Genomic DNA, 14,643 nt, shown 5'->3' on the forward strand with positions numbered 1-14,643 from the left:
CCACTATGAGAGGGAGGGGGTGGGATAAGGACCACTATGGGAGGGGAGGGGGAAGTAAGGACCACTAGGGGAGGGGAGGGTAAGGACCACTAGGGGAGGGGAGGGTAAGGACCACTAGGGGAGGGGTGAGTCAGGACCACTGGGGGGGGGGGGGTGAAGGAACACGGGGGTGGGGAGGTAAGGACCACTGAGGGAGGAGGAGGGGAAGTCAGGACATATGGGGGGGGGGAGGGGGCGGCAAAAAATGTTTTGCCTACGGCGGCAAATATCCTTGCACCGGCCCTGCACACACTGCATTCACACACTGCATTCATACACACACACACACTGCATTCATGCACACACACACTGCACTCATACACACACACACTGCACTCATACACACACTGCACTCATACACACACGCTGCACTCATACACACACTGCACTCATACACACACGCTGCACTCATACACACACGCTGCACTCATACACACACGCTGCACTCATACACACACGCTGCACTCATACACACACAAAAAACGCACACACTGCATTCATTATACACACACTGTAAATAAATATTCAATTAATATATTTTTTTTAGGATCTAATTTTATTTAGAAATTTACCAGTAGCTGCTGCATTTCCCACCCTAGTCTTATACTCGAGTCAATAAGTTTTCCCAGTTTTTTTGGATAAAATTAGGGGCCTCGGCTTATATTCGGGTCGGCTTATACTCGAGTATATACGGTAATTTTCAGTCTTCTGTCTCTCTAAAGGAGTACACATTTATGCACATAGAACTACAGCAGACATAAAAGGAAAGAGCCTGAGCCTGTGTATTTGTTTTTAATTTTTAAAGAAATCTCAAAAAGGCAGAAGATACTGTTGTCCGAACTGAACAGGAAATTGTAGAAAATGACGAAAGTATTGAGGCATTGACAGAAGAGCTTAAAAACCTTGAAGAAAAAGCCACTGCTGTAATGAATGAATGCAAAGAAGCTGAGGTATGTTGGTAAAAGAAATTAATAAATTGGTTTCTCTTCTAATTTTCTGGGTTTGTGGTTTTGTTTTTTGTAAACAAAATTGCATTCAGTTATTTAATTAAAAAAAAAAAATGTATTGTTTGCCTGAAAGAATTTTGGTAGTTGTAGACATGTCACTTTTGCTTTGCATTCTTTCCATGTATTCAGTTTAAAACATTTACATATAAACAAATACAGTACATAGACAACGCTGCAGTCTGCCATAGTTTTATACTGGGTGTTTAAAGAAAATCACACAAGTACCAACAAGTCGGTATGTGCGGATAACAGGTGTAGTTTTTGTTCAGAGTTAACATTAGGCAATCCATAAAAAAATTCTAGGCTGCCTAAATCATGTGTCCCATGGGTGCAACTAGACCTTGGCACAAAAGTGCAGCTTACTCTGTACATGCAAATTTTTAAGTAGATTGCTCCATGGCCACTTCTAAAAGCAGAAGTAGTCATGGAGGTTGAAGAAACACTCAAAGCATCATAACCACATCAACCTGCTATGTTTTTGCCCTCTCTGCGTAAGTAGCCATACAGTTTGTGAACTTACCTGGAGTCTTCTAGGTGATTTCCAACGCCTAGCAGACCCCTGGAAAGTTATTAAATTATTTGGCTGCTTAGCCTGAGTGTGTGCCATTACTGCCAGCAGGCTGTAGGGTTTATAGTGCTTGAAGTGTTCCTTTAATTAACAGATTAACAGATGCATACCTGTGAGATTCCACTTAGTTGAACTGCAGAGAAAATACTTAATTTGTTAATCCTTTACGGTAGCACTTTTTTTTCTTTTTTTTTTCTCCTCTCTGTGTGAGATAGATATCTCTCAGCAAGGTGATAATGTGTGTGTGTGTGTGTGTGTGTACAGATTGGGGAGTAGATATATAGAGATATAGGGGTAGGTAGAGAGAAATATAAATAGATGTACTGGATATTCCTTGCACTCAGACTGTAGATAATTTAAAGTGCCGGATGCATTCAGCAGGGGTAATTAAATGTAGAGATCATTCCAGAAAAGTTTGCACTCACGGTCTTCCCCATTTAAAAAAAAATAAAAGGTAATATACAGAACATCATCCTTGATCCTGATGAAAGTCCCAGACAGGGACTGAACCGTTGGTCTGTATTTTTAACTTTTTTCAATAAAATGTTTTGTTTTTTGTTTTTTTAATGGAGAAGACCTCAAGTGCAATCTTATATATTCGTATTTATCGGCGTATAACACGCACCTTTTCTCCATGAAAATAGGGGGTAAATGATGGGTGCGTGTTATACGCCGATATACCATATTTACTTACCTGTCTTGAAGCGTGGGCCGGTGTTCAGCGCGCACCGCGGTACTGGAACTTCAATTTCAGTTTCCGGCGGGACTGAAAGGAAGTGTGCACGCTGGGAGGGGTGGAGAATACTATGGAAAGGGGGGGGGGGGGGGAACACTATGGGAGGGGGTGGAGAATACTATGGGATGAGGGGAGGTGGGGGGACACACTATGGGAGTGGGGAAATTTCCTTAAAATGAGGTGCGTGTTATATGCCGGTGCGTGTTTTACGCCGATAAATACGGTGTGTGTGTGTATGTATATATATATATGTATATGCATACATACATACATACATACATACATACATACATACATACATACATACATACATACATACATACATACATACATACATACATACATACATACATACATACATACATACATACATACATACATACATGAAACTTGATGAAGGGTGAAAATAGAATTGCCTTCATTGGTCACAGTTCATACATTTATACACAGAACCCCAGGAGGGGGGTTGTTTACTGAAACAACACAAATTACTCCCAGGAGCCTCTGTCTGGGAAATAGGCTAGATTGAGAACTGCCAATCTAAATGACCTCCAGACTTCAGGGATCCTTACAAAATACCACAAAACCTAAATTTCGGGGGCGGAGCCTGACTGGCTTCCTGAGTAGACGCGTGAACCTCTCGGTACCACTCGTCTGAGAACCGGTGTACAGCAACCCGAGATGTTTAACCGCGGCCTGCGGGTACTGGATCTGGGGAGAGACGGCCGCTTTCCCCGTCCTCTCGCTGGTGGCCCGGGAGACACGATACTCCCACCTCCCCCCCCCCGGACCGGTGGGGGTTATCCCGGTCCAACCATGGGAGAAAGCCCGGCCATACTGCGGACAGCCAACTGGACCTCGCAGTCAGCCCGCGACAACTGAGCAAACTATAATGGCGGACGCCACGTGGATAACAAGCCACGACACAGAGGAGCCTGATATCCTGAAGCGGATAGAGCGTACCTTTGCAGCCTTTTGGGTAAAACTAGCTGACAAATTGGAACAGGAACAGCCCTGCAAGCCAACAGTCGCCTTGCCCGACGTACCATCACCCAGCTCCCGCCATCGACAAGCTATCCTCAAGCGGCAAAGATTGGGAAAATGGCGCCAGAGACGACGACGACTCCCCCAGCCTGCTCGCAACCCTGCTCACAACCACAGAGCAAAAAGCGGGAACCCTCCTGAGAGACCGCCGCGACATCGGTGGGGATACAACTGCAGGCACATCACTAAGAAGGCATCAGGTGGAACCCCTCCACCGACAGCACCCACCTGCCGATCCACTGTGGGCTGGGTACGCCCGCGGCAAGCAACATGGCAGCAGGATACTGCACACCCACAGGCAGGCATCGGGTAAAGTGTCTGAACCGTACAAATTCAATGGCCACCCACGATGATTACGGACTTTGACATACATTCCCACAAAAACGAATGCTATACTTGTTTTCTTCCTGAGTTAGAAACTGCTAATACTGCTTACAATGCCTAAAATTATAGCCTTACCAACATATATATGCTCCACTTGTGCCTATTATGCCCTAGCTAACATGTGGACCCACTTGCGAAATGCATAGAAACCTATGACCTGGGACTTAATCCCGTGTAACTTCACCGTGTCAAATAGAGTGCTAGTCATTATTTTATGCAGGTCACGTCTATCACCCCTCTTCCTTGTAAAACGCTGATTGCTATACACTGACGAGACCTGCAGCAAACGTGATATAACAACTTGTTTATCTTTAAAAAAAAAAAAAAAAACATAAAAAATGAGGCATCGCAATTTAGGAATGTAACTTTGTTTTGTTGACTGTTGTATCTACCCTATGCTGTAAATCACTCGTACATTTCCTCCAATTTCTCTTCTGTACCCCATCTTATATGCCTTTAATAAAAATAAGATTGACAAAAAAAAACCTAAATTTCTCCACCGGTAAAAACCCTACATGTCATGCATCCCCAGATAACTCAACCTGTCCGCTGTATAAAAGTAGCACAGTGTAGGATCTCCACCCTGTTAAAGGTTCATCACGTTATGCACTATTAATTGGTTATTGGTATACCAGTGCGCTGTCCACTACCATTTTATCGTGAGTTGACAGTCTGCTCCAGAGGACACAGTCTGCATAGATAGATTGCCGGGTAGTCCTATCTTAGGGCACTTGGTCTGAGAGTCACAGCAGGGGTTATTTTTTACTCCCCAATGGCTAGTACTGAAATGAAACTTGGCCATGGCTATATATTCCTGCCCTTTTATCTTTTTGGTCCTGGAGGCTTCTGGTTATGCTTTGGGTGCCTTTCACTGTTAGACTTTTTTTGGGGGGGCTCCTTTTTCTCAGGGCATACCTGCAAAAGGATATGTTGAAGATAAGAACGGCAAATGTTTTTTTGTTGTTGTTGTTTTTTTTTCTTGACTTAGAAATTTGATGTTTATTGTTCATTACAATCAATAAATGATTGCTTTTCAGGTGGAATGTTGTATGATTGTTTGATCTTATTGTGAAGCCTAGGTAACAGTCCAAACCCCTAAGCTTCAGCTTGCTTGGAGATCTACAGTTGTGATCTTCACCCAGCAGGCACTGTTGGGTCCAAAAAAAGCAATCCTCTTGTATTACATAAACATATTCTTGTTTCTCTTTATCTTTTTAGGGTTCTCTTCCAGAAATTCAAGAAAAGCATCGCGATTTGCTTCACGAAATCAAAGTTATTCAGGATAAGGAGCATTCCCTCCAAAAGGAAGCGCTTAACATTAGACTCAAAATTGAGCAAATTGACAGTCACATATCAGAACATCAGTCAAAAATCAAATACTGGCAAAAAGAGGTAACCCTCAAGTTTTTTTTTGTTTTTTTTTTGTGGGTTTTTTTTTTTGTCTCATTGCAACACTTTTTGTCTTTATAATTTCATTCTATAAAGATGTTTGTATTTACCTAATTTAGATATCAAAGATCACACTTCATAGGATAGAAGATAATCCAGAAGAGGTTCTTCCTGTACTAACACAGGAAGAACTAGATGCAATAAAAGATCCTGATCAAATAAAAAATCAAATTGCACTACTGGAGGCGAAAAGTACTGAAATGAAGCCAAACCTGGGTGCTATTGCAGAATATAAAAAGAAGGTATGTATAACTCACCATATATGCCACAGAGTCTGTCTTGAATTGGAAAATCTAGTTTTCTCTATTTCCATTACTATTGGAGTTCAATATTTCTTCTTTGAAAAACTGTTCTGTGACCAATGATTCTGTTTACCTGCTTACAGAACCCAGATGTTTACTGACTCTTGTGCAGCAAATGGCCTTAACAATGCCTTATATATGTGAGAGATCAGAAATGGACTAAAGACACAAAATAGTTGTCATTTGTGGTAGTTGGTATTATCACGCTAACCCTTTTAACCCCTTAAGGACCTAACTTCTGGAATAAAAGGGAATCATGACATGTCATGTGTCCTTAAGGGGTTCAATTCTTTGTGTTTTTCTTATTAGTTAGAAATTATGCCTTAAAACAAGGGTTAACCAAGATCTAATGAGCTATGAGAAATTGAATTGTACAAAATTTAGTTTCAGGTGGTTCATCTGAATAAAATTCCTTACAATCTTCTAACTAATATATCACAAATATTCAAGTGGTTTATAAATTAAACAAATCCGAATCCTCGAAATTAGCAAAAGGCTGTTAATATAAAATGCTCGCAGTTTAGGGAACAAGATCCATGAACTTGTGGCACTAATGGCAACTGATAGTGTAGATTTAGTCGCTGTTACTGAGACATGGTATAATGAGGAAAATGACTGGGACATAGCAATACCAGGGTACTCTTTATATAGAAAAGACAGGGAAGGCAGGAAAGGGGGAGGGGTGGCCTTGTATGTGAAGGATAGCATAAAATCTAGCCTAATAAAAGTTAGTGAGGTGAACATAGAGTCCGTTTGGGTTACGTTAGAATTTGGTAATCACACAGTAATTCGTGTAGGTGTAATTTATAGGCCCCCCAGGACAAATTGAAGAGTTAGATAATCTACTAGTTGAGGAAATAGCTAAAATGACAATGAAGGGGGAAGGTACCATCATGGATTACTTTAATCTTCCTGATGTGAATTGGAAAACCAAAACTAGCTGCTTGTGCCAGGAGCACACATATTCTAAACTCCCTGCTGGGATTGTCTCTAAAACAAGTTGTTGAGGAGCCAACTCTTAAAGAGGCCATACTAGATTTAGTGTTAACAAATGGAGATTTGGTATCCAATATTACTGTAGGTGAAAGTTTAAGATCCAGTGATCATCAATCAGTGTGGTTTAATATAAGAACAGTGACTGAGTCACACCACACAAAAACAAAAGTTTTAGACTTTAGAAAAACAGACTTTTCTAAAATTAGAATATGTGTAAAGGAGTCATTATCAGACTGGAGCAATTTAAATGGCGTCCAAGAGAAATGGGATTATTTAAAAGTTGCACTACTGAAGGCAACAGAAAATTGCATTAGGCTTGTCAGTAAAAGCAAAAAATTCAAGAAACCACTGTGGTACTCTGCAGATGTGGCCAAAATAGTAAAAAACAAAAAGTTAGCATTTAGTAATTATAAAAAAAAAACCAGAGTGAGGAAGACAGAATGATCTAGAAGATGAGGCTAAGCCAGTTATAAGAGCTTCCAAATCACACACAGAAGAGAAAATGGCACAGTCAATAAAAAATGGGGACAACATTTTTTAGATACATAAATGAGAAAAGAAAAGTAAAACAAGGATTAGTTAGATTAAAAACAAAAGAAGGAAGGTATGTAGAAGAGGATAAAGGTCTATCTGACTGCCTCAATGAATATTTTTGTTCGGTATTTACAGATGAAAATGAAGGAAAGGGACCTCAGTTAAGAAAAAGGATAAATGAGTCATTTATTACACGTGAGTTTACAGAGGAAGAGGTTCTATTTCAACTGTCAAAAGTAAAGACAAATAAGTCAGTGGGACCTGATGGAATACACCCAAAGCTATTAAAAGAGCTTAGTGGTGTACTGGCAAAACCATTAACAGATTTATTTAACCAATCATTGTTAACAGGAGTAGTCCCAGAAGATTGAAAGTTAGCGAATGTTGTGCCCATTCACAAGAAAGGTAATAGGGAGGAGTCAGGCAACTATAGGCCAGTAAGCCTTACTTCAGTAGTGGGGAAAGTGATGGAAACCATGTTAAAGGATAGGATTGTTGAACATCTAAAAACACATGGATTTCTAGATCAGAGACAACATGGGTTTACTTCAGGGAGATCATGCCAAACTAATCTTATTGATTTTTTTGATTGGGTAACTAAAATTATAGATCAGGGTGATGCAGTAGACAATGCTTACCTAGATTTCAGTAAGGCTTTTGACACTGTTGCACATAGAAGGCTTATCAATAAACTGCAATATTTAAGTTTGGATTCCAATATTGTTGAATGGGTGAGGCAGTGGCTGTGTGACAGGCAACAGAGGGTTGTAGTCAATGGAGTATGTTCGAAGCTTGGGCTTGTCACCAGTGGGGTACCTCAGGGATCTGTACAGAATATTTGATAGAGTCCTAACCTCAACATCTGAGGAAAGGGATTTAGGGGTGATTATTTCTGATGACTTAAAGGTAGGCAGACAATGTAATAGAGCAGCATGAAATGCTAGCAGAATGTTAGGTTGTATAAGGAGGGGTATTAGCAGTAGAAAGAGGGAAGTGCTCATGCCATTGTACAGAACACTGGTGAGACCTCACTTGGAGTATTGTACACAGTACTGGAGACCGTATCTTCAGAAGGATATTGATACCTTAGAGAGAGTTCAGAGAAGGGCTACTAAACTGGTTCATGGATTGCAAGATAAAATTTACCAGGAAAGGTTAAAGGATCTTAACATGTATAGCTTGGAGGAAAGACGAGACAGGGGGGATATGATAGAAACATTTAAATACATAAAGGGAATCAACACAGTAAAGGAAGAGACTATATTTAAAAGAAGGAAAAACTACCACAACAAGAGGACATAGTGTTAAATTAGAGGGACAAAGGTTTAAAAATAATATCCAGAAGTATTACTTTACTGAGAGGGTAGTGGATGCATGGAATAGGCTTCCAGCTGAAGTGGTAGAGATTAACACAGTAAAGGAGTTTAAGCATGCGTGGGATAGGCATAAGGCTATCCTAACTATAAGATAAGGCCAGAGACTAATGAAAGTATTTAGAAAATTGGGCAGACTAGATGGGCCGAATGGTTCTTATCTGCCGTCACATTCTATGTTTCTATAAATGTTTGATTCAGTTAGTTTGTGAACTAACCAAATTTTCAGAACCTATTTGTTAAACAATTGGCAGAAATGTCATTCTAATTTTTTCCCCTTCTGCTTTGTCCTGGGCACAAAACAATCAGGATGCACACGCTTCTACAACTGAAAGTATGCAATTAAGGCACTTAATATAGGTACAGATTTTCTTTCCGGAGAAGTCCTAAAGACTGGGCACTCTGTTAACCTCTAAAGCTCTTGAGTAAGTTGAGTTGCTTTTAGGCTTTTGTAGTGTTCATAAAAATAGTAGTTGGAAATGCTATTGGTAACAGAACTACATGAACATCAAAATGCACTACATAATGTTCTTTTCAAAGTACTGCAAGAGTCATGGTGTGTTAATGGGAACTAGTGGAGACTGGTCCACCGAACTGTCCCACTTGGCTGTTTGTCCCTTTTCCTTTGACACCAGGAACCAATGCAACTTTTCTAAAGGGAAAAGTCTAGCCTTCTACCCATTGAACTTTCATGTATTGACGCATTCTTCTTCCCCCAGGATTTTGTACCCTATCCCTCGAATAGCTCTCAGGCTTCCAGAATGCAGACTCTTACACCTTATAACCTCATTTATTAACTTGGATCACAAATAATCCATTGTGTTCTACCTGCATTAATTTCTAGCAAATTGTATAAGTTTGATCATCTAGATACATTAATGTGCATAACTACAAAGATGGCCTTCAACTAATAGTTGGAGCTGCACCAAATGAAGTTCATGTAGCAGTTACAATGGTCAAGCTGCCCTGCACTGGCCCTCTGAGTTTCTTTCATAAGAGGTGTCCTAATCTCCTGGCAGAATCCTACCTCTAAACCCCCTCCAAAATGTATTTTTGACGCGTGTGAGATGGAGTGAGTTGTTCCAGGTAGCACAAAGGTAAAGGCAACTGGAGCATCATTGTGAAATAATTTTTTTTTTTTTTTTAACACTTGTGGAACTACTTCTCTCCTACACAAACTGGGTGGTGAGAGCTGCCATCTTGGGAGATCATACTTTTGTTTTTATAAATTTGAAAGCCCCCTCCTTATTTACAAATGTTTTTTCTGTGGTTTTGAATGAGGCATTTTAACTTGCACAGGTGTATGACGTAGTGATAAGTAGGAGTACCCTCACCTCTGTTGCTTTTACGAAAGGACTATCTGAGGCAAATCAGGTTACTCTTTCGTTTGATGGACTGGTAAGCTGCTCCAAATGACATGGTATAAATGAGCATGTAGCATCCTTAAAGGGTTGCAACAAGCACCTTTACTAATATGGTGAGTTGAAGTGGTCATGGTACTATGAGTCTGTATGCGAAGTGTTACAATTTAAAACACTGCACATAGAAATATCTGAGGTGGCAGATGAACGAGAGCCGACACCATTTTTATACTGTAAACATACTGTCAAAAACTTTGCCAAATTCATAAATAAAAATCTGCTGTTTTAGCTACAAGTATTTTTGTCTTTGAATAGTTTCATTAAATATGCATCTATGTTTTCTGTTTAAACAGGAAGAATTGTATTTACAAAGAGTTGCAGAACTTGATGAAATTACAAATGAAAGAGATAACTTCAGACGAGCATATGAAGATCTTCGTAAGCAACGGCTCAATGAGTTCATGGCAGGATTCAATATTATAACAAATAAACTGAAAGAAAATTACCAGATGTTGACATTAGGAGGAGATGCTGAGCTTGAACTGGTAGACAGCTTGGATCCATTTTCAGAAGGCATTATGTTTAGGTAGGTAGTATGTGAATGTATGTGTTTTTGGTGTGTCACATATTGTAACATAAACCAAAGTATATGTCAATACAAAGTATTGTTTATGTATGTTAGAGCTGTTCAAATTATTCTTTCTCAGCTGTTGTAGAACCAGTTTTGAGGTTGGCATAGCAATATGGGAATTCTACTAATAGTTCTATAATGCTGGTAATCTTGCTCTTGGTAATCCCAGGTGTGCATTATGTATCAGTGACCCCTCTTAATGCAGAGATCCTCCATTCTCTTAAGGGCAAAGCTGAGTTGACTGCTTTAATTGTGTGCTGACCAAAATCTGATCAATTCATGATCATTTCACTTCAATGAGCATTGAAAATGAAGGGAGCGATAGTCAGGATTTTGCCTCAGTTTTTCTTTTGGTTCTCCACAGTCTCAGGCTTCCTGTAGGATCATGACTTGTGGCACATTCTAAATTTTAATCATTTAGTGGTCACTTTTTAACTTTCTAACCACTAAAATCTGTTTCTCCAAGGTTTGTGGTTTTGTTTTTTTTATATACTGTTCCTCCATATCCATAGTTTTGCCTCTATGCCACCTGGAAAATAGTCTAAGCCTCCCCTTACAATCTTCCAAAAGTATTCGGTATGCAATACAACCTTCCTATGTGTCCTTTCTGTACTACTGGCTAACTAGTAGCCTTTCAAAGCTGTTTGCCAGACAAATCCATAAAAACTGATCTCTGATAGATCCTTCTTGGCCATATGAACTTAATATACCTGATATGTTAAAGAAATGTAAAAATATTTGGTTTTAAAGTTGGTGTTCCTTACATAATGCACTGGTTCCCTGGTGTGTATGGGGTGGGGGGTTGTTTTTGTTTAATTCATAGATTTATTGCCATTGCAAATATTAGGTGTGTGTGTATGCTGTAATGGACACCAATGTGTACTTGAATATACACAGCAGGATCATGCTACAGTGAGTACTGCATAATCAGTTTAGGAATTAAAGGTGTCCGTTAATGACCTTTATCATTAGTAGATTGTGTGTGAAGTGAACTTCAGGAGGTTAGATCAGACTCTGAAGTGACTAAAATATTGGTCTTTATATTTAAATCTAATAAAAATCAGTTTGTGTAGGTGGCCTATAGAAAGCCGGAAAACTGTGTGTGTGTGTATTGTTTGAAAATAGAATTTTCTGCAGCATTTAGGTAGAATTGACCAATCTGGCATTAAAACAATTAGATTTTCCAAGTCCCATTGATGCTGAGAGAGACACTGTTCTATTAGGCATGGAGGGGCCTGTTCGGTTATTTCTCATTTTATAATCTAAAATATAATGTTTAAAGCATTTTATTTCATTATGTAAAACTTTTATTTTAGTGTCCGACCACCAAAGAAAAGCTGGAAGAAAATCTTTAACCTCTCAGGTGGAGAGAAGACATTGAGCTCTTTAGCTTTGGTATTTGCTCTTCATCATTATAAACCAACTCCTCTTTATTTTATGGATGAAATTGATGCAGCTCTGGACTTCAAAAATGTATCCATCGTGGCTTTCTATATTTATGTAAGTAATCTATAAAGCTTGTATGTCTTGAGCACATTTGGACCAGTAAGCATACAATTTGACCACGGTGCTGAAATGGTGACCTTTCCTGTGTGTTTGGACTTCAAACTTTTTCAGAAAGTGAGATTTTCATATAGGAAAGGCAGCCAGACCACTTCAGCTCAACTTTAAAGGGACACTATAGTCACCAAAACAACTTTAGCTTAATGAAGTAGTTTGTGTTATAGATCATGCCCCTGCAGTCTCACTGCTCAATCCTCTGCTATTTAGGAGTTAAATCACAGTTTATGCAGCCCTAGTCACACTTCCCTGCATATGTGACTTTCACAGTGTTCCTAAACACTTCCTGTAAAGTTATCTTATGTTAACACTTTGTTTAATTTACAATTCATTATCTCCTGCTTTAATAGCTTGCTAGACCCTGCAGGAGCCTCATGTATGTAATTAAAATTCAATTTACAGAACGGGAGATAAAAATGTTTAATGTTTTGGTGACTATATAGTGTCCCTTTAAAATACCACAGATTGCTGATGTGCTGTATGTGTCAGGACCCTTCCCATTTTGATTGCAGTTTATAAAGCTGCTGATTATTCCATTTTAATCAGCACTTTTGTAAATTACTGCAGAAATGCCTTGTCAGCTGTCAATAGGAGATTATCGCCAGAGTGCGCTTACATTTTTCCCCAAGTTAAAATATGTGCTAGTGGCTAGTTTTAAAGACCTATTTGCTTGAGTTCCTCTAAAGTACTATAGTGCAATTATCGATAAGTCTTTTTAGTTACACCTGGCTGAAGACTAAAATACTTTTTACAGACAACAAAGCAGCTTTGAAATAGTGGGTTTTAAAAACATCTTGTGTAAAAATAAAGGGACATTCCTGTCATATTGTCAAGAAAAATCTGGACTTTTATAAATCTCCTTAGTACCATTGACACAGTTCTCATTTTCAGACTAATCTGTAATGCAATTTTCTTTTAGATTTTTAATGGTCTTTTTTATGTTATAGGAGCAAACTAAAAATGCACAGTTCATAATAATATCTCTACGGAACAACATGTTTGAGATTGCCGACAGACTGATTGGAATTTATAAGACTCATAATACCACAAAAAGTGTTGCCACAAATCCAAAAGTCATTGCATCGAAGGGACTTGCTGAAACTAATGCAGTCGGATGCCAGTGAATTTCATGACAAATTTGACAAAACATGTCTTCTGATTAGATTGCTCTTCCCCCCTCACCTCCCCTTCTAAACCATTATTGTCTACCTCACCTGTTTCTTATTCTGGCCCATCATGTAAACAGAGCTGCAACATGGAACTTTACAACACGTGGACTTTTTCTTTTCCTCCGTTGTAAATATGTATAGTTACTGTGTTGATTTTGGTTTTTCTACATATCTTTCCTTGTGGTTAGTGGTCAATAAATATATTTTTATAATCTACAAGTTCCCAACAAAAATATGAAGGTTGTTTTTTTTCTCTTCTGTGATTAAAATGTCAATTTTAACTATAATAATTTTTTTTTTTTCTTCAATGTGCACAATTGCTCAAATTCCCAGTTTTACGTGTGAATGAAATGCAAAGCTTATTACAGGCACTGGAAAGGGGTATGGGCAGATAAGGTTCAAAAGTGGTGATGTAAGTAAATTGTATATACATTAGCAAACATTAATTATTTAATTGTAGCTATGATGTATTTCAGTGACCTATCGACTTGCTTTGGGGAAATTGTATGTGCCAAATGTATATATTTTTTTTTTTTGTACTATATAAAATGGTCTATGCAATGACTACAGTACACATCAGCTAATACATATAGTAAAATCCAAAGAAAAGTTACCTGCGCTCTCTCCTTAATAAGCTCCTGCATAAGCTGAAGAGACCTCTTTGATGCCATCTGTCAGGAGTTCTGGCATTGTGTTGCCTGCAGTCCCCATATACTGCAAGTAGCTGTGCATAAAATTATGTTCCCATTGTTGAGGTGCGCGCGCTATGGGGTTGAGAGTACATGCATCAGCATTAGATAAACGAATACTGTTTCAGACCACTCAGAACTTTTTCTTTTTCTTCTTCAAAGTGAAATTCCAGTGTCATGAATGTGAACGCATTATTTATGTACACATCTTTTAATGTATATATGATGTGTCTATTTGTGTTACACGTGGATTCCAAGTAGAGTAGCATGGTTTTCCATACTATATAGATCAAAGTGAAGTGTTAATTCATACATGTGAGTTTCATTTCCATGTTAATTCTCTGACCACATCCAAGTGAGAGATTCCATTCATATTGGACAGGATACACCAGATGTCTTTAAAGGGACTATTCCATCCTATACAGTCTATTAAAAAGTCTATTAAAAAAAAGTGTGTGTATATATATATATATATATATATCACATCATATTGAAGTCCCTTTTCTCCTTTAAAAAATGGTATATAACTTGTTGGTGCAATAAATGAGAAAATTGCTACCTGCAGTTGAACACAATCAGCAAAAAAATGCATCAATTGCTTGTGTCCCCAAGTACAAGAAAGGCTTTCGGAATCTGTGTCCTTAAGGGCTTAATTAGCAATTTTTAATTTATTTTATTACCCTTTATTAAAGTTTGGTCAACAGATAAATATGCCTTTGAATTAGACATATAAAACATAGACGGAAGCAAGGGAGAGACGGAAATAAAGTTGATTGATATCGAACTAATCCATCCTCCTGT

The 14,643-nt window shown here is 38.7% G+C and overlaps 1 protein-coding gene across 2 annotated transcripts in view; it reads left to right on the top strand.

Moving 5' to 3' along the window:
* Positions 1 to 13,384, top strand: part of SMC4 (structural maintenance of chromosomes 4) — a 55,772-nt gene extending 42,388 nt beyond the window's left edge. For both annotated transcript variants that reach the window (XM_063442600.1, XM_063442601.1), the window contains 6 exons: positions 845 to 989; positions 4,997 to 5,170; positions 5,287 to 5,469; positions 10,147 to 10,379; positions 11,741 to 11,924; positions 12,932 to 13,384. In XM_063442600.1, coding sequence (XP_063298670.1) covers positions 845 to 989; positions 4,997 to 5,170; positions 5,287 to 5,469; positions 10,147 to 10,379; positions 11,741 to 11,924; positions 12,932 to 13,108 — 1,096 coding nt within the window. In that variant the 3' untranslated portion in view covers positions 13,109 to 13,384. The remainder of the gene's footprint in view (positions 1 to 844; positions 990 to 4,996; positions 5,171 to 5,286; positions 5,470 to 10,146; positions 10,380 to 11,740; positions 11,925 to 12,931) is intronic.
* Positions 13,385 to 14,643: the final 1,259 nt, after the last annotated feature.

Source organism: Pelobates fuscus, chromosome 2 (assembly GCF_036172605.1).
Source record: "Pelobates fuscus isolate aPelFus1 chromosome 2, aPelFus1.pri, whole genome shotgun sequence".
Classification (NCBI taxonomy): domain Eukaryota; kingdom Metazoa; phylum Chordata; class Amphibia; order Anura; family Pelobatidae; genus Pelobates; species Pelobates fuscus.